A 20,604-nucleotide genomic window follows, 5' to 3' on the forward strand; every position below is an offset into this window, starting at 1 on the left:
CCGGGTCATCCTCCTGTGGCAGCAGGTGAGCGCTGGATGTCCCGGGTCGTCCTCCTGTGGCAGCAGATTGTGTGAATCCACATCGCTTTCAGCAGAAGGTCCTGGCAGATGCTCGTCTTTTCTCCATACTTTACACTGCAGCTCTCCTTCATTACGGCAGATGCTCGTCTTTTCTCCATACTTTACACTGCAGCTCTCCTTCATTACGGCAGATGCTCGTCTTTTCTCCATACTTTACACTGCAGCCCTCCTTCATTACGGCAGATGCTCGTCTTTTCTCCATGCTTTACACTGCAGCCCTCCTTCATTACGGCAGATGCTCGTCTTTTCTCCATACTTTACACTGCAGCCCTCCTTCATTACGGCAGATGCTCGTCTTTTCTCCATGCTTTACAGTGCAGCTCTCCTTCATTACGGCAGATGCTCGTCTTTTCTCCATACTTTACACTGCAGCCCTCCTTCATTACGGCAGATGCTCGTCTTTTCTCCATGCTTTACACTGCAGCTCTCCTTCATTACGGCAGATGCTCGTCTTTTCTCCATGCTTTACGCTGCAGCTCTCCTTCATTACGGCAGATGCTCGTCTTTTCTCAATACTTTACACTGCAGCCCTCCTTCATTACGGCAGATGCTCATCTTTTCTCCATGCTTTACAGTGCAGCTCTCCTTCATTACGGCAGATGCTCGTCTTTTCTCCATGCTTTACACTGCAGCTCTCCTTCATTACGGCAGATGCTCGTCTTTTCTCCATGCTTTACACTGCAGCCCTCCTTCATTACGGCAGATGCTCGTCTTTTCTCCATACTTTACACTGCAGCCCTCCTTCATTACGGCAGATGCTCGTCTTTTCTCCATGCTTTACACTGCAGCTCTCCTTCATTACGGCAGATGCTCGTCTTTTCTCCATGCTTTACACTGCAGCCCTCCTTCATTACGGCAGATGCTCGTCTTTTCTCCATACTTTACTCTGCAGCTCTCCTTCATTACGGCAGATGCTCGTCTTTTCTCCATACTTTACACTGCAGCTCTCCTTCATTACGGCAGATGCTCGTCTTTTCTCCATACTTTACACTGCAGCCCTCCTTCATTACGGCAGATGCTCGTCTTTTCTCCATGCTTTACTCTGCAGCTCTCCTTCATTACGGCAGATGCTCGTCTTTTCTCCATACTTTACACTGCAGCTCTCCTTCATTACGGCAGATGCTCGTCTTTTCTCCATACTTTACTCTGCAGCTCTCCTTCATTACGGCAGATGCTCGTCTTTTCTCCATACTTTACACTGCAGCTCTCCTTTATTACGGCAGATGCTCGTCTTTTCTCCATGCTTTACACTGCAGCTCTCCTTCATTACGGCAGATGCTCGTCTTTTCTCCATACTTTACACTGCAGCTCTCCTTCATTACGGCAGATGCTCGTCTTTTCTCCATGCTTTACACTGCAGCTCTCCTTCATTACGGCAGATGCTCGTCTTTTCTCCATACTTTACACTGCAGCTCTCCTTCATTACGGCAGATGCTCGTCTTTTCTCCATGCTTTACACTGCAGCTCTCCTTCATTACGGCAGATGCTCGTCTTTTCTCCATACTTTACACTGCAGCTCTCCTTCATTACGGCAGATGCTCGTCTTTTCTCCATGCTTTACACTGCAGCTCTCCTTCATTACGGCAGATGCTCGTCTTTTCTCCATGCTTTACACTGCAGCCCTCCTTCATTACGGCAGATGCTCGTCTTTTCTCCATGCTTTACACTGCAGCCCTCCTTCATTACGGCAGATGCTCGTCTTTTCTCCATACTTTACAGTGCAGCCCTCCTTCATTACGGCAGATGCTCGTCTTTTCTCCATGCTTTACACTGCAGCCCTCCTTCATTACGGCAGATTCTCGTCTTTTCTCCATGCTTTACACTGCAGCCCTCCTTCATTACGGCAGATGCTCGTCTTTTCTCCATACTTTACACTGCAGCCCTCCTTCATTACGGCAGATGCTCGTCTTTTCTCCATACTTTACACTGCAGCTCTCCTTCATTACGGCAGATGCTCGTCTTTTCTCCATGCTTTACACTGCAGCTCTCCTTCATTACGGCAGATGCTCGTCTTTTCTCCATGCTTTACACTGCAGCCCTCCTTCATTACGGCAGATGCTCGTCTTTTCTCCATGCTTTACACTGCAGCCCTCCTTCATTACGGCAGATGCTCGTCTTTTCTCCATACTTTACAGTGCAGCCCTCCTTCATTACGGCAGATGCTCGTCTTTTCTCCATGCTTTACACTGCAGCCCTCCTTCATTACGGCAGATGCTCGTCTTTTCTCCATGCTTTACACTGCAGCCCTCCTTCATTACGGCAGATGCTCGTCTTTTCTCCATGCTTTACACTGCAGCCCTCCTTCATTACGGCAGATGCTCGTCTTTTCTCCATGCTTTACACTGCAGCCCTACTTCATTACGGCAGATGCTCGTCTTTTCTCCATACTTTACACTGCAGCTCTCCTTCATTACGGCAGATGCTCGTCTTTTCTCCATGCTTTACACTGCAGCTCTCCTTCATTACGGCAGATGCTCGTCTTTTCTCCATGCTTTACACTGCAGCCCTCCTTCATTACGGCAGATGCTCGTCTTTTCTCCATGCTTTACACTGCAGCCCTCCTTCATTACGGCAGATGCTCGTCTTTTCTCCATGCTTTACACTGCAGCTCTCCTTCATTACGGCAGATGCTCGTCTTTTCTCCATACTTTACACTGCAGCCCTCCTTCATTACGGCAGATGCTCGTCTTTTCTCCATTCTTTACACTGCAGCTCTCCTTCATTACGGCAGATGCTCGTCTTTTCTCCATGCTTTACACTGCAGCCCTCCTTCATTACGGCAGATGCTCGTCTTTTCTCCATGCTTTACACTGCAGCCCTCCTTCATTACGGCAGATGCTCGTCTTTTCTCCATGCTTTACACTGCAGCCCTCCTTCATTACGGCAGATGCTCGTCTTTTCTCCATGCTTTACACTGCAGCCCTCCTTCATTACGGCAGATGCTCGTCTTTTCTCCATACTTTACACTGCAGCCCTCCTTCATTACGGCAGATGCTCGTCTTTTCTCCATTCTTTACACTGCAGCTCTCCTTCATTACGGCAGATGCTCGTCTTTTCTCCATGCTTTACACTGCAGCCCTCCTTCATTACGGCAGATGCTCGTCTTTTCTCCATGCTTTACACTGCAGCCCTCCTTCATTACGGCAGATGCTCGTCTTTTCTCCATGCTTTACACTGCAGCCCTCCTTCATTACGGCAGATGCTCGTCTTTTCTCCATGCTTTACACTGCAGCCCTCCTTCATTACGGCAGATGCTCGTCTTTTCTCCATACTTTACACTGCAGCTCTCCTTCATTACGGCAGATGCTCGTCTTTTCTCCATGCTTTACACTGCAGCTCTCCTTCATTACGGCAGATGCTCGTCTTTTCTCAATACTTTACACTGCAGCCCTCCTTCATTACGGCAGATGCTCGTCTTTTCTCCATGCTTTACACTGCAGCCCTCCTTCATTACGGCAGATGCTCGTCTTTTCTCCATGCTTTACACTGCAGCCCTCCTTCATTACGGCAGATGCTCGTCTTTTCTCCATGCTTTACACTGCAGCCCTCCTTCATTACGGCAGATGCTCGTCTTTTCTCCATGCTTTACGCTGCAGCTCTCCTTCATTACGGCAGATGCTCGTCTTTTCTCCATACTTTACGCTGCAGCCCTCCTTCATTACGGCAGATGCTCGTCTTTTCTCCATGCTTTACACTGCAGCTCTCCTTCATTACGGCAGATGCTCGTCTTTTCTCCATGCTTTACACTGCAGCCCTCCTTCATTACGGCAGATGCTCGTCTTTTCTCCATGCTTTACACTGCAGCTCTCCTTCATTACGGCAGATGCTCGTCTTTTCTCCATGCTTTACACTGCAGCTCTCCTTCATTACGGCAGATGCTCGTCTTTTCTCCATGCTTTACACTGCAGCCCTCCTTCATTACGGCAGATGCTCGTCTTTTCTCCATGCTTTACACTGCAGCCCTCCTTCATTACGGCAGATGCTCGTCTTTTCTCCATGCTTTACACTGCAGCCCTCCTTCATTACGGCAGATGCTCGTCTTTTCTCCATGCTTTACACTGCAGCCCTCCTTCATTACGGCAGATGCTCGTCTTTTCTCCATGCTTTACACTGCAGCCCTCCTTCATTACGGCAGATGCTCGTCTTTTCTCCATGCTTTACACTGCAGCTCTCCTTCATTATGGCAGATGCTCGTCTTTTCTCCATACTTTACACTGCAGCTCTCCTTCATTACGGCAGATGCTCGTCTTTTCTCCATGCTTTACACTGCAGCTCTCCTTCATTACGGCAGATGCTCGTCTTTTCTCCATGCTTTACACTGCAGCCCTCCTTCATTACGGCAGATGCTCGTCTTTTCTCCATGCTTTACACTGCAGCTCTCCTTCATTACGGCAGATGCTCGTCTTTTCTCCATACTTTACACTGCAGCCCTCCTTCATTACGGCAGATGCTCGTCTTTTCTCCATACTTTACACTGCAGCCCTCCTTAATTACGGCAGATGCTCGTCTTTTCTCCATGCTTTACACTGCAGCTCTCCTTCATTACGGCAGATGCTCGTCTTTTCTCCATACTTTACACTGCAGCTCTCCTTCATTACGGCAGATGCTCGTCTTTTCTCCATGCTTTACACTGCAGCCCTCCTTCATTACGGCAGATGCTCGTCTTTTCTCCATGCTTTACACTGCAGCTCTCCTTCATTACGGCAGATGCTCGTCTTTTCTCCATGCTTTACACTGCAGCTCTCCTTCATTACGGCAGATGCTCGTCTTTTCTCCATGCTTTACACTGCAGCCCTCCTTCATTACGGCAGATGCTCGTCTTTTCTCCATTCTTTACACTGCAGCCCTCCTTCATTACGGCAGATGCTCGTCTTTTCTCCATGCTTTACACTGCAGCCCTCCTTCATTACGGCAGATGCTCGTCTTTTCTCCATACTTTACACTGCAGCCCTCCTTCATTACGGCAGATGCTCGTCTTTTCTCCATGCTTTACACTGCAGCTCTCCTTCATTACGGCAGATGCTCGTCTTTTCTCCATACTTTACACTGCAGCCCTCCTTCATTACGGCAGATGCTCGTCTTTTCTCCATACTTTACACTGCAGCCCTCCTTCATTACGGCAGATGCTCGTCTTTTCTCCATACTTTACACTGCAGCTCTCCTTCATTACGGCAGATGCTCGTCTTTTCTCCATGCTTTACACTGCAGCCCTCCTTCATTACGGCAGATGCTCGTCTTTTCTCCATGCTTTACACTGCAGCCCTCCTTCATTACGGCAGATGCTCGTCTTTTCTCCATACTTTACACTGCAGCCCTCCTTCATTACGGCAGATGCTCGTCTTTTCTCCATACTTTACACTGCAGCTCTCCTTCATTACGGCAGATGCTCGTCTTTTCTCCATTCTTTACACTGCAGCCCTCCTTCATTACGGCAGATGCTCGTCTTTTCTCCATACTTTACACTGCAGCTCTCCTTCATTACGGCAGATGCTCGTCTTTTCTCCATACTTTACAGTGCAGCCCTCCTTCATTACGGCAGATGCTCGTCTTTTCTCCATACTTTACACTGCAGCTCTCCTTCATTACGGCAGATGCTCGTCTTTTCTCCATGCTTTACACTGCAGCTCTCCTTCATTACGGCAGATGCTCGTCTTTTCTCCATTCTTTACACTGCAGCCCTCCTTCATTACGGCAGATGCTCGTCTTTTCTCCATACTTTACACTGCAGCTCTCCTTCATTACGGCAGATGCTCGTCTTTTCTCCATACTTTACACTGCAGCTCTCCTTCATTACGGCAGATGCTCGTCTTTTCTCCATACTTTACACTGCAGCTCTCCTTCATTACGGCAGATGCTCGTCTTTTCTCCATGCTTTACACTGCAGCCCTCCTTCATTACGGCAGATGCTCGTCTTTTCTCCATACTTTACACTGCAGCCCTCCTTCATTACGGCAGATGCTCGTCTTTTCTCCATGCTTTACACTGCAGCCCTCCTTCATTACGGCAGATGCTCGTCTTTTCTCCATACTTTACACTGCAGCCCTCCTTCATTACGGCAGATGCTCGTCTTTTCTCCATACTTTACACTGCAGCTCTCCTTCATTACGGCAGATGCTCGTCTTTTCTCCATGCTTTACACTGCAGCCCTCCTTCATTACGGCAGATGCTCGTCTTTTCTCCATGCTTTACACTGCAGCCCTCCTTCATTACGGCAGATGCTCGTCTTTTCTCCATACTTTACACTGCAGCCCTCCTTCATTACGGCAGATGCTCGTCTTTTCTCCATTCTTTACACTGCAGCCCTCCTTCATTACGGCAGATGCTCGTCTTTTCTCCATACTTTACACTGCAGCTCTCCTTCATTACGGCAGATGCTCGTCTTTTCTCCATACTTTACACTGCAGCTCTCCTTCATTACAGCAGATGCTCGTCTTTTCTCCATACTTTACACTGCAGCTCTCCTTCATTACGGCAGATGCTCGTCTTTTCTCCATACTTTACACTGCAGCCCTCCTTCATTACGGCAGATGCTCGTCTTTTCTCCATACTTTACACTGCAGCCCTCCTTCATTACGGCAGATGCTCGTCTTTTCTCCATACTTTACACTGCAGCCCTCCTTCATTACGGCAGATGCTCGTCTTTTCTCCATGCTTTACACTGCAGCTCTCCTTCATTACGGCAGATGCTCGTCTTTTCTCCATGCTTTACACTGCAGCCCTCCTTCATTACGGCAGATGCTCGTCTTTTCTCCATACTTTACACTGCAGCCCTCCTTCATTACGGCAGATGCTCGTCTTTTCTCCATACTTTACACTGCAGCTCTCCTTCATTACGGCAGATGCTCGTCTTTTCTCCATGCTTTACACTGCAGCTCTCCTTCATTACGGCAGATGCTCGTCTTTTCTCCATACTTTACACTGCAGCTCTCCTTCATTACGGCAGATGCTCGTCTTTTCTCCATGCTTTACACTGCAGCCCTCCTTCATTACGGCAGATGCTCGTCTTTTCTCCATACTTTACACTGCAGCCCTCCTTCATTACGGCAGATGCTCGTCTTTTCTCCATACTTTACACTGCAGCCCTCCTTCATTACGGCAGATGCTCGTCTTTTCTCCATACTTTACACTGCAGCTCTCCTTCATTACGGCAGATGCTCGTCTTTTCTCCATGCTTTACACTGCAGCTCTCCTTCATTACGGCAGATGCTCGTCTTTTCTCCATACTTTACACTGCAGCCCTCCTTCATTACGGCAGATGCTCGTCTTTTCTCCATACTTTACACTGCAGCCCTCCTTCATTACGGCAGATGCTCGTCTTTTCTCCATACTTTACACTGCAGCTCTCCTTCATTACGGCAGATGCTCGTCTTTTCTCCATGCTTTACACTGCAGCCCTCCTTCATTACGGCAGATGCTCGTCTTTTCTCCATACTTTACACTGCAGCCCTCCTTCATTACGGCAGATGCTCGTCTTTTCTCCATACTTTACACTGCAGCTCTCCTTCATTACGGCAGATGCTCGTCTTTTCTCCATGCTTTACACTGCAGCTCTCCTTCATTACGGCAGATGCTCGTCTTTTCTCCATACTTTACACTGCAGCCCTCCTTCATTACGGCAGATGCTTGTCTTTTCTCCATACTTTACACTGCAGCCCTCCTTCATTACGGCAGATGCTCGTCTTTTCTCCATACTTTACACTGCAGCCCTCCTTCATTACGGCAGATGCTCGTCTTTTCTCCATACTTTACACTGCAGCTCTCCTTCATTACGGCAGATGCTCGTCTTTTCTCCATGCTTTACACTGCAGCCCTCCTTCATTACGGCAGAGGCTTTGGCTGTTATTTTCTCCATGCTTTACACTGCAGCTCTGGTTGCTTCTGAGCGCAACATATTTATGTGAATTCACTTTTATTTATACTTCTGATATTTTTTGCCATTAAGCATCGATTCTTATCCTCCCGGCCAGGCTGTGTTTGGGGGGTTTCTGGGCTGGGACCCCTCTCCAGAGTGATGGTGTGACGGCGGCCGGGCTTGTAACATAACCATCAGTGACACCAGAGCCGGGGTCATACACTGTAGTTATATAACATAGAGCGCCCTCCGGTGGTGAGATCATGATACATCTGTACACACAATGCGGCTGCAGTCACAGCCAGAGCTGAAATCACACTCCTGCCGCCATCAGTCAGGGTTTCTGCAGCTGATGTTTCTTTACCGTCTATCTGATAAACCGCACAATGGCGGACAGTAGAGGACGTCCCTCGTCCAGCAGTGTAATGTCCGGCTTCATTATAATCGCAGCTCTGGAGGTGATTGGAGTAGAGCATGTGATGCCTGGAGCGCTCCACCGCAGCAGATGGGGGATAGTAATGTAGAAAATGGGGATAACCACAGACGCCTTAAAAAAAAATGTTACGGACTGTCCTGGAATTTCTGGATGGTGGTGACTGCGATCTGGGGGCGGCCGCGGTATAAAGCCCCAAGCACCTCCGGCCCATAGATCCTGGCGGATATGGAGCCCTGAGGGGCGCAGTGTGGTGAGCCCCTCCATGTCCGCAGGGTGGGGACCCCCTCACTGGAGGAGCCTTTATCCACGCCGGGGGTCCAGGTCGTGTGGATCGTCCCATAGATCAGAGGGCTTGTGAGCCTTGTTCCCAGCTTGCTGACGGTCTCCCCTGCCGGAGGCCGCAGATACAATGTGACAGCCGCGTGGCCCCGGAGTTATACACGGTGACGATCACGGGTCTGTGCGGCCAGGGGCAGAGCACTGAGGGCACCATCCAGTGTCACATGACCCGAGCCGGGATTCAAGAGGCGCTGCAGGATCCCATTAAGTAGTAATGTCTCTGGCCTGGGATAGGGCGGCGCCCCCTGCTGGTGGTCATTGCAGCCCGTGGTTATTTGGGGTCCGGTGCCCCTCGGTGATGCAGTCTGCAGACGTGGCCCCCCGGAGGACGCCTCCTGGTGGTACGCAGACACATTGTCGGCTCCGTTCTCTTCCAGCGACAATGACGAGCTCCGGAAAGGAAAACTCGCGGCTGAAGAGCTACAAGAACAAGTCCCTGAACCCGGACGAGATGCGGCGGAGGCGAGAGGAAGAGGGGCTGCAGCTGCGGAAACAGAAGCGAGAGGAGCAGGTGGGTGCGGGGGTCCGGGGACACGCAGGGGGGCCACTAATAATAAAGCTCAACATCGTCACCATCTCTGCTTGCTGTCAGTGAGCGGGAATAGGTTAAAAATAAATGGTGCGGTCCGAATGTTCCCGATTGGTTTTAATGATTTTGTTTTATTTAACCCTTTCCTGTAAAGTGGCAGAGCGGTGCGATGAGATGGGAGCGCCGAGGCGTTACGTGTAACCCCTTAGATGCCGCGCTGTAATAATGGGGCCCCCACCTGTGTCGTGATGATGGGGCCTGTTAATAGCAGGAGGGTGAGATAAGCCGGGCTCGGCCAGGACCCCAGAGCAGCCATAGCCACCTGGCGCCATCGATGCATTCACTGACAGCAAGCAGAGATCCTGGAAATAGTGAAGGAAGCGCCACCTTCATCCTCTCCGTGTTTATGGGGTTTTCCCTAATTATAAGGCGACCTCTTTCTACTCACGGGGTCAGAGGGCATCGCACGGGTTGTGGGGTCCGAGCGGCCGGCACCTTCAGGACCTGATCGTCCAATCTTCGTTTTTTCTTGCAGTTATTCAAAAGAAGAAATGTGGCCACCGCAGAAGACGCGGCCGAAGACGACGGCATGTTTGACCCCAACTACCACGAAGCCCCCACAAATAATATGGAGATGGCAGCGGTGAGTGTGGGAAGCCCTGATGGGACGGGGCCGGCGGACGTCTTCTGCTCCGCCATTGTGGTCTACTAACGAGGCAGGAAACAAATCAGGAGAGTCCCCCATAATCAGCGTGTGGTGGGACCCCCCAGGGGACAGCGGGAAGGGAGAAGGGGCAGAATGTTCTCCTGTATCTGTGTCACCTCCTCCTTCTCTCCGCAGAGCGGCGTCATCACCTCCGACATGATTGACATGATCTTCTCCAATAATCCGGAGCAGCAGCTCGCAGCCACCCAGAAATTCCGGAAACTCCTGTCCAAAGGTAATGTCCCTGCGCCCCCCGGTATATCTGCGCACCCCGAGGACATCCGGCCCTATATCTGTGCACCCCGGGGACATCCGGCCCTATATCTGTGCACCCCGAGGACATCCGGCCCTATATCTGTGCACCCCGAGGACATCCGGCCCTATATCTGTGCACCCCAGGGACATCCGGCCCTATATCTGTGCACCCCAGGGACATCCGGCCCTATATCTGTGCACCCCAGGGACATCCGGCCCTATATCTGTACTCCCCGGGGACATCCGGCCCTATATCTGTGCACCCCGGGGACATCCGGCCCTATATCTGTGCACCCCGGGGACATCCGGCCCTATATCTGTGCACCCCGGGGACTTCCGGCCCTATATCTGTGCACCCCGGGAACATCCGGCCCTATATCTGTGCACCCCGAGGACATCCGGCCCTATATCTGTACTCCCCGGGGACATCCGGCCCTATATCTGTGCACCCCGGGGACATCCGGCCCTATATCTGTGCACCCCGGGGACATCCGGCCCTATATCTGTGCACCCCGGGGACATCCGGCCCTATATCTGTGCACCCCGGGGACTTCCGGCCCTATATCTGTACTCCCCGGGGACATCCGGCCCTATATCTGTGCACCCCGGGGACATCCGGCCCTATATCTGTGCACCCCGGGGACTTCCGGCCCTATATCTGTGCACCCCGGGAACATCCAGCCCTATATCTGTACTCCCCGGGGACATCCGGCCCTATATCTGTACTCCCCGGGGACATCCGGCCCTATATCTGTGCACCCCGGGGACATCCGGCCCTATATCTGTGCACCCCGGGGACTTCCGGCCCTATATCTGTGCACCCCGGGAACATCCGGCCCTATATCTGTACTCCCCGGGGACTTCCGGCCCTATATCTGTGCACCCCGGGAACATCCGGCCCTATATCTGTGCTTCCCGGGGACATCCGGCCCTATATCTGTACTCCCCGGGGACATCCGGCCCTATATCTGTGCACCCCGGGGACATCCGGCCCTATATCTGTACTCCCCGGGGACTTCCGGCCCTATATCTCTGCTGCCCACGTACCATCCAGACATCCTGATGATCAGGAATCTGCTCCACTGTCGTGGCCGCTGCTGAAGATGGCGCAGCGCAGGGGACGTCTCCCCCATTGTCTCATTGCCACCTGCGCTCTAATGTCTGCGCCGGCCCTGGCATCATGTACTTATGTGTATAGGCATCCAGTAATCCAGAATATCTGATAATCTGGCACCTTGTATACTATGAGGAAGGCGAATGATCTTTTCCTCCTCGTGGTTCTGTAGCTATTGCAGTGGTGGGCTTCACACCAGGGCTTAGTGACATCGGCTCGTCCGCTCCTCTATTTGTTTTCTCAGAGCCAAACCCCCCGATAGATGAAGTGATCGGGACGCACGGGGTGGTCGCCAGATTCGTGGAGTTTCTGAAGAGGAAAGAGAACTGCACTTTACAGGTGAGAGGAGACCCCCAAAGTGTAATAATAGGGGTCTGCACATTACAGGTGAGGGAGACCCAGCAGTGTAAAAGTAAATCCTAGAATTTTAGAGGTGGAAGGGACCCCCAGGTTCACCTTGTCCAACCCCCTGCTCAATACAGGAGTCACTAAATCATCTCAGACAGATGTCTGTCCAGCCTCTGTGTGAAGACTTCCATTGAAGGAGAACTCACCACCTCTCGTGGCCGCCTGTTCCACTCATTGATCACCCTCACTGTCGAAAAGTTTTTTCTAATATCTAATCTGTATCTTCTCCCTTTCAGTTTCCTCCCATTGCTTCTAGTCTTTCCTTGTGCAAATGAGAATAAAGATGATCCTTCTACACTGTGACGGCCCTTCAGATATTTGTAGACGGCTATTAAGTCTCCTCTCAGTCTTCTTTTTTGCAGCTAAACATTCCCAGATCCTTTAACTATTCCTCGTAGGACATGGTTTGCAGACCCGTCACCATTCTGGTCGCTCTTCTCTGAACTTGCTCCAGTTTTTCAATGTCTTTATTAAAATGTGGTGCCCAGAACTAGACACAGTATTCCAGATGAGGCCTGACCAAGGAGGAGTAGAGGGGATAATTATTTCTATACATCCTAGAACTGTGTTTGTCTTTTGCCCTTTTTGCTGCTGCATCACACTGTTGACTCCTGTGCAGTCTGTCATCTATTAGTATACCCAAGTCTTTTTCACACATGCTGTTGCTTTGTTCTATTCCTCCCATTCTGTAGATGTAATTTTAGTTTTTCTTGCCCAGATGTAGAATATTGCATTTCTCCCAGTCAAATACCATTCTATTAGTCGCTGCCAATTATTCAAGCTTATCTAGATCCTTCTGAATCCTTTCTCTGTCTGCTCTAGTGTTAAGGTACCTTCACACTACAGGACTTAACAACGATAACGACAGCGATCCGTGACGTTGCAGCGTCCTGGATAACGATATCGTTGTGTTTGACACGCAGCAGCGATCTGGATCCTGCTGTGATATCGTTGGTCGTTGCTGAAAGTCCAGAACTTTATTTGGTCGTCAGATCGGCGTGTATCGTCGTGTTTGACAGCCAAAGCAACGATACCAGCAATGTTTTACAATGGTAACCAGGGTAAATATCGGGTTACTAAGCGCAGGGCCGCGCTTAGTAACCCGATATTTACCCTGGTTACCATTGTAAAAGTAAAAAAAAACCCACTACATACTCACCCTCTGATGTCTGTCACGTCCCCCGGCATCCGCGCTGCTGCTCAGAACTTCCTGCACTGAATGTGTCAGTGCCGGCCTTAAAGCAAAGCACAGTGGTGACGTCACCGCTGCGCTCTGCTTTTACTTTACGGCCGGCACTCACAGTCAGTGCGGGAAGCAGACGGCGAGGAAGGTGACACCGGAATGTGAATATGTACTGTTTGTTTTTTTTTTACATTTACGATGGTAACCAGGGTAAACATCGGGTTACTAAGCGCAGCCCTGCGCTTAGTAACCCGATGTTTACCCTGGTTACCCGGGGACTTCGGCATCGTTGGTCGCTGGAGAGCTGACTGTGTGACAGCTCTCCAGCGACCACACAACGACTTACCAACGATCACGGCCAGGTCGTATCGCTGGTCGTGATCGTTGGTAAATCGTTATGTGTGAAGGTACCTTTAGCTATCCCTCCTAGCTTTGCGTAGTCTGTAGATTAGATAAGTTTACCTTCAGTTCACTTACCTAGATCAATTATAAAAATGTTGAACTACACTGGGGCCAGGACAGAGCCTTGTGGTCCCCACTTGAAACACTCTTCCAACTGGATGTGCAACCATTTATTACCACTCTTTGAGTCCGATCATTGAGCCAGTTATAAATCCACCTAACCGTAGCCTTGTCAATCCCATTTTTTTTCAATAAGGATAGTAAGAGATACCGTACTTTATCAAATGCTTTGCTTAAGTCTAGATATACTATACCACATTTCTGTGACCCACCCAGTCAGTGATTCCATCTTAGAAGGAAATTAGATTAGTCTGATATGACTTGTTTCCTGCAAACCCATGCTGGCTCTAGTTAATTACTGTATCCTTATCCAAGTACTTATATACATGCTGTTTAATAATTTATTCACAGATCTTCCCTGGTATAGAAGGAAGACTCACTGGCCTGTAATTTCCGGGCTCCGTTTTCTTTCTTTTTTTGAAGATAGGGACAACATTTGCCCTTCTCCAATCTTCTGGGACTTCTGTTCTCCAGGATTTTTCAACGATTCTGTCTAGTGGTTCAGCAATTTCCTCTGCTAACTCCTTCAGTGCACTAGGATGTAATTCATCTGGACCAGGAGATGTAAATTCATGTAAATTAGCTCAGTGTTCCCTCACCATCTCTCTGTTTATGGATAGTAGGGATTATTTTATTCCTTCGATGACATTGAAGATCAGTTGATGTTACATTTACTTTCTTAGAGAACACAAATGCAAAATAGGATTTTAAATATTCATCCTTCTCAACATCATTTCTGACCACTTCACCCTTTTCATCCTGTGAAAATCGTATAGCATTTTCACTTTTCTTTTACCTCCAAAATCTTTTTTTACTGCTTTTGGTTTCCCTTACAAGTCACTTCATTACTGGCTTTAGCTCCTCTAACTCTTGCCCTGCAATCCCTGCAGACAGCATTATATTCTTCTTTAGATATGCCTCCTCTTTCCATATACGTTTCTTTTTTTCTTTTTAACAAGTGATTAAGTTCTGTGTTCATCCATCCTGGTCTCTTTAAATTACTCCAATTCTTCCTTCTTTTCGGGATTGTTACCGATTGTGCGGTGATAATTTCATTTAGTAAAATCTCCCAACCTTCACGGACATTTCTGTCCTTTAGAATATCCGGCCATTGGACCTTTCCTACCCTCTTCCTGAGTCCATTAAAATCTACCTTTCTGAAGTCCAACCCTAAAGGTCTTCATCTTCTTGTAATGCAAAATTCAAGGATAGCATGATCTCTGTCTCCTAAATTCCCGGCCACCTTTACTTCCTCAACCATTTCCTCTCTGTTGGTAAGAATTAGGTCCATGATTGCAGATCCTCTTGTTATCTCTTTACCTTTTGAAAGATAAAGTTGTCAGCGAGAGAAGATAAGACATTTCTGGACCCAGTACTTTTGCCTGAGAGAGATTCCCAACAAATATCTGGATAGTTAAAATCTCCCATGATCACTTTGTCGTACTTTTTTGAGAACAGAGACATCTGATGTAAGAAAAGTTCATCCATATCTTCAGTCTGTCCTGTCTAGTAAACATCTACAATACTGTCCTTTCTGTTCTTCTCTCCTTGAATTCTTACCCAAACAGTTTCTACGGAGCTACCAGTCTCTGGAGCCTGGATCTCTGTGGAGATATACGTTTTCCTAACATACAGTGCAACACCCACTCCCCTCTTGTTAATCCTATTTATAATAAGTACATGTATTTATGGGGGTCTGCATATTACAGGAGAGAGTAGACCCCACAGTTTAATAATACATGTTTTATGGGGGTCCGCACATTACAGGTGAGAGGAGACATGTAGTAGTGCGTGTGACATGTTGGGGGGCACTCACACTCACGTTGGGGTCCCATTGTCATCCGCAGTTCGAGGCCGCCTGGGTGTTAACAAACATCGCCTCGGGAAACTCGCTGCAGACCCGGATCGTCATCCAGGCGGGGGCTGTGCCCATCTTCATAGAGCTGCTGAGCTCGGAGTTTGAGGACGTGCAGGAGCAGGTAACGTGATGTCGCCCCGTTCTGTGTTGTCCCGTTCTGTGCCTCCCCGTTCTGTGCCGCCTGCTCGTGTGCCGTCCTTACATGCGTGTTTCCTCTCCGGCAGGCGGTGTGGGCTCTGGGGAACATCGCTGGAGACAGCACGGTGTGCAGGGACTACGTTCTGGACTGTAACATCTTGCCCCCGCTGCTACAGTGAGTGCAATGCAGCCCCTCCTATAGTGACGGTACTGAGTGTTGGGGAGGAGGACGACGGCGCATCCCCGCAGTCAGACAGCAGCCGTCCCTCCGTGGTGTCACCTAGTAACAGATGGACAGACTTCCCCGACCTCCTGCCTGTTGTAGATACATAGACACCACCGGCAGCTCCCCGCGGTATGTGACGTACCGCACATGTCACCTACTGTCATTATATATTGCAGGTTACTCGCCAAACAGAACCGCCTGACAATGACCCGGAACGCTGTCTGGGCCTTGTCTAACTTGTGCCGAGGGAAGAACCCACCTCCGGAGTTTGCCAAGGTGAGAGACGCTGTCTGTGTGTGACTGTGAGCGGAGGAACGAGGACCCTTCAGGCTCAGGTAAAGGCGTCTATAGTCTGGGACGCCCCCTTGTATGAGCCGGAGCTGAGCGCTGCTGACAGTCACCGTCCTCGCCTGTCCACGGATGACCGATAGTCTGACAAGCTGCCATGTGAAACTGCCGCACCGCAGGAGAGAGGTCCGGCCGACTGTGACTTCACGGTGGAGAGCTGATGATTGTTGGGGGGATTCTGAAGCTCGATCTGCGCTGATTGCGGGGGGATTCTGAAGCTCGATCTGCACTGATTGGGGGGGTTTGAAGCTTGATCTGCACTGATTGCGGGGGATTCTGAAGCTAGATCTGCACTGATTGTGGAGGATTCTAAAGCTTGATCTGCACTGATTGCGGGGGATTCTGAAGCTCGATCTGCGCTGATTGTGGGGAATTCTGAAGCTCGATCTGCGCTGATTGCGGGGGGATTCTGAAGCTTGATCTGCGCTGATTGCGGGGGGATTCTGAAGCTCGATCTGCACTGATTGGGGGGGTTTGAAGCTTGATCTGCGCTGATTGTGGGGGATTCTGAAGCTAGATCTGCACTGATAGTGGAGGATTCTAAAGCTTGATCTGCACTGATTGCGGGGGATTCTGAAGCTCGATCTGCGCTGATTGCGGGGGGATTCTGAAGCTCGATCTGCGCTGATTGCGGGGGGATTCTGAAGCTTGATCTGCGCTGATTGCGGGGGGATTCTGAAGCTCGATCTGCACTGATTGGGTGGGTTTGAAGCTTGATCTGCACTGATTGCGGGGGATTCTGAAGCTAGATCTGCACTGATTGTGGAGGATTCTAAAGCTTGATCTGCACTGATTGCGGGGGATTCTGAAGCTCGATCTGCGCTGATTGTGGGGAATTCTGAAGCTCGATCTGCGCTGATTGCGGGGGGATTCTGAAGCTTGATCTGCGCTGATTGCGGGGGGATTCTGAAGCTTGATCTGCGCTGATTGCGGGGGGATTCTGAAGCTTGATCTGCACTGATTGGGGGGGTTTGAAGCTTGATCTGCACTGATTGCGGGGGATTCTGAAGCTAGATCTGCACTGATTGTGGAGGATTCTAAAGCTTGATCTGCACTGATTGCGGGGGATTCTGAAGCTCGATCTGCGCTGATTGTGGGGAATTCTGAAGCTCGATCTGCGCTGATTGCGGGGGGATTCTGAAGCTTGATCTGCGCTGATTGCGGGGGGATTCTGAAGCTCGATCTGCACTGATTGGGGGGGTTTGAAGCTTGATCTGCACTGATTGCGGGGGATTCTGAAGCTAGATCTGCACTGATTGTGGAGGATTCTAAAGCTTGATCTGCACTGATTGCGGGGGATTCTGAAGCTCGATCTGCGCTGATTGTGGGGAATTCTGAAGCTCGATCTGCGCTGATTGCGGGGGGATTCTGAAGCTTGATCTGCGCTGATTGCGGGGGGATTCTGAAGCTCGATCTGCACTGATTGGGGGGGTTTGAAGCTTGATCTGCGCTGATTGTGGGGGATTCTGAAGCTAGATCTGCACTGATTGTGGAGGATTCTAAAGCTTGATCTGCACTGATTGCGGGGGATTCTGAAGCTCGATCTGCGCTGATTGTGGGGAATTCTGAAGCTCGATCTGCGCTGATTGCGGGGGGATTCTGAAGCTTGATCTGCGCTGATTGCGGGGGGATTCTGAAGCTCGATCTGCACTGATTGGGTGGGTTTGAAGCTTGATCTGCACTGATTGCGGGGGATTCTGAAGCTAGATCTGCACTGATTGTGGAGGATTCTAAAGCTTGATCTGCACTGATTGCGGGGGATTCTGAAGCTCGATCTGCGCTGATTGTGGGGAATTCTGAAGCTCGATCTGCGCTGATTGCGGGGGGATTCTGAAGCTTGATCTGCGCTGATTGCGGGGGGATTCTGAAGCTTGATCTGCGCTGATTGCGGGGGGATTCTGAAGCTTGATCTGCACTGATTGGGGGGGTTTGAAGCTTGATCTGCACTGATTGCGGGGGATTCTGAAGCTAGATCTGCACTGATTGTGGAGGATTCTAAAGCTTGATCTGCACTGATTGCGGGGGATTCTGAAGCTCGATCTGCGCTGATTGTGGGGAATTCTGAAGCTCGATCTGCGCTGATTGCGGGGGGATTCTGAAGCTTGATCTGCGCTGATTGCGGGGGGATTCTGAAGCTCGATCTGCACTGATTGGGGGGGTTTGAAGCTTGATCTGCACTGATTGCGGGGGATTCTGAAGCTAGATCTGCACTGATTGTGGAGGATTCTAAAGCTTGATCTGCACTGATTGCGGGGGATTCTGAAGCTCGATCTGCGCTGATTGTGGGGAATTCTGAAGCTCGATCTGCGCTGATTGCGGGGGATTCTGAAGCTTGATCTGCACTGATTGCGGGGGATTCTGAAGCTTGATCTGCACTGATTGCGGGGGATTCTGAAGCTTGATCTGTGCTGATTGGGGGCTTTGAAGCTTGATCTGCACTGATTGCGGGGGGATTCTGAAGCTTGATCTGTGCTGATTGCGGGGGATTCTGAACCTCGATCTGCACTGATTGCGGGGGATTCTGAAGCTCGATCTTCGCTGATTGCGGGGGATTCTGAAGCTCGATATGCACTGATTGCAGGGGGATTCTGAAGCTTGATCTGCACTGATTGGGGGGGTTTGAAGCTTGATCTGCACTGATTGCGGGGGATTCTGATGCTCGATATGCACTGATTGCGGGGGATTCTGAAGCTTGATCTGCGCTGATTGCGGGGGATTCTGAAGCTTGATCTGCGCTGATTGCGGGGGATTCTGAAGCTCGATCTGCACTAATTGTGGGGGATTCTGAAGCTTGATCTGCGCTGATTGCGGGTGATTCTGAAGCTCGATCTGCACTGATTACGGGGGGATTCTGAAGCTCGATCTGCACTGATTGCGGGGGATTCTGAAGCTTGATCTGCACTGATTGCGGGGGATTCTGAAGCTTGATCTGTGCTGATTGCGGGGGATTCTGAACCTCGATCTGCACTGATTGCGGGGGATTCTGAAGCTCGATCTTCGCTGATTGCGGGGGATTCTGAAGCTCGATATGCACTGATTGCAGGGGGATTCTGAAGCTTGATCTGCACTGATTGCGGGGGGGTGTTGTGAATTTGGTTTCTGGGCTCCCCCGGTGGTCACTGGTGGTACTGAACGTGGGTTTGTCATCTCCTCTGTTCACCTGTTTTCATCAGGATGTGGGAGTTTCTATTTAGCCTTGCTCCTCAGTCATTTCTATGCCGGCCAACAATGTTACCAGAAGCCTTTCTGTTGCATGTTCCTGCTCCCAGACTACTTTCAGCTAAGTTGGATTTTTTGTCCTAAGTTTGTTTGCATTTTTGTTCCAGTTCTCTGTGTTTGAATATTTCTGAGGCTGGAAGCTCTTGTGAGCTGAAATTGCCACTCTGGTGTCATGAGTTGATATTAGAGTTCTAAAGTAATTTCAGGATGGAATTTTGAATAGGGTTTTCAGCTGGCCGTGAAGTCCCCTTTTCTGTCTTCCTTCTATCTAGTAAGCGGACCTCAATTTTGCTAAACCTATTTTCATACTTTGTATGTCAATTTCCTCTAAAATCACCGACAATATTTGTGGGGGCTACTGTCCGCCTTTTGGGGTTAATTTCTCTAGAGGTGAGCCAGGTCTGTATTTTCCTCTGCTAGGGTCAGTCAGTTCTCCGGCTGGCGCTGGGCATCTAGGGATAAAACGTAGGCACGCTACCCGGCCACTTTCAGTTGTTGTGATAGGTTTAGCTCACGGTCAGCTCGAGTTCCCATCTTCCAAGAGCTAGTCCTTTTTGTATGCTCAACTATGTTCTCTGTGTGTTGAGAACCATGACAGTTTGGCCGGCCAAGGGTTAAAATAATTGGCTGAAGAAAGGAGAGAATTAGAAGTCTGCAGAGAATTTTTTATTTTTTTTTTCCCTGAGTTTGCTCATTAGTTTATTCATTAGCTTCTCTGCTTATACTGCAGCCTTCGTCTCTCTCTCCTTCTAATCCTTGAATGGCTCTGATCTCACCTGATTAAAATGGATCCTCAGAGTTTAGCTACTGGTTTGAGTAATCTCGCTAATAAGGTTCAAAGTTTACAGGATTTTGTTATTCATGCTCCAATATCTGAACCTAGAATCCCTTTACCTGAATTTTTCTCCGGGGATAGATCTCGCTTTCAGAATTTCAAACATAATTGTAAATTGTTTTTGTCTCTGAGATCTCGCTCCGCTGGAGATCCTGCACAGCAGGTCAGGATTGTAATTTCCTTACTCCGGGGCGACCCTCAGGATTGGGCATTTGCTTTGGCACCAGGGGATCCTGCGTTGCTCAATGTGGATGCGTTTTTCTGGCCTTGGGGTTGCTTTATGAGGAACCCCATTTAGAGATTCAGGCTGAAAAAGCCTTGATGGCCCTGTCCCAGGGTACAGATGAGGCGGAAATATACTGCCAAAAATTTCGTAAGTGGTCTGTGCTTACTCAGTGGAATGAGTGCGCCTTGGCGGCGATTTTCAGAGAGGGTCTCTCTGATGCCATTAAGGATGTTATGGTGGGGTTCCCTGTGCCTGCAGGTCTGAATGAGTCCATGACAATGGCTATTCAGATTGATCGGCGTTTGCGGGAGCGCAAACCTGTGCACCAT

At 49.7% G+C, this 20,604-nt stretch overlaps 1 protein-coding gene across 1 annotated transcript in view; it reads left to right on the forward strand.

Annotated features, from left to right (window-relative positions):
• Window positions 1–20,604, forward strand: part of KPNA1 (karyopherin subunit alpha 1) — a 53,090-nt gene that overhangs the window by 16,278 nt on the left and 16,208 nt on the right. Inside the window, exons 2-8 of the mRNA XM_077293666.1 lie at window positions 9,086–9,219; window positions 9,773–9,880; window positions 10,079–10,178; window positions 11,557–11,651; window positions 15,273–15,404; window positions 15,508–15,596; window positions 15,824–15,923. Coding sequence (XP_077149781.1) covers window positions 9,086–9,219; window positions 9,773–9,880; window positions 10,079–10,178; window positions 11,557–11,651; window positions 15,273–15,404; window positions 15,508–15,596; window positions 15,824–15,923 — 758 coding nt within the window. The remainder of the gene's footprint in view (window positions 1–9,085; window positions 9,220–9,772; window positions 9,881–10,078; window positions 10,179–11,556; window positions 11,652–15,272; window positions 15,405–15,507; window positions 15,597–15,823; window positions 15,924–20,604) is intronic.

Source organism: Ranitomeya variabilis, chromosome 3, assembly GCF_051348905.1.
Source record: "Ranitomeya variabilis isolate aRanVar5 chromosome 3, aRanVar5.hap1, whole genome shotgun sequence".
Taxonomy (NCBI): domain Eukaryota; kingdom Metazoa; phylum Chordata; class Amphibia; order Anura; family Dendrobatidae; genus Ranitomeya; species Ranitomeya variabilis.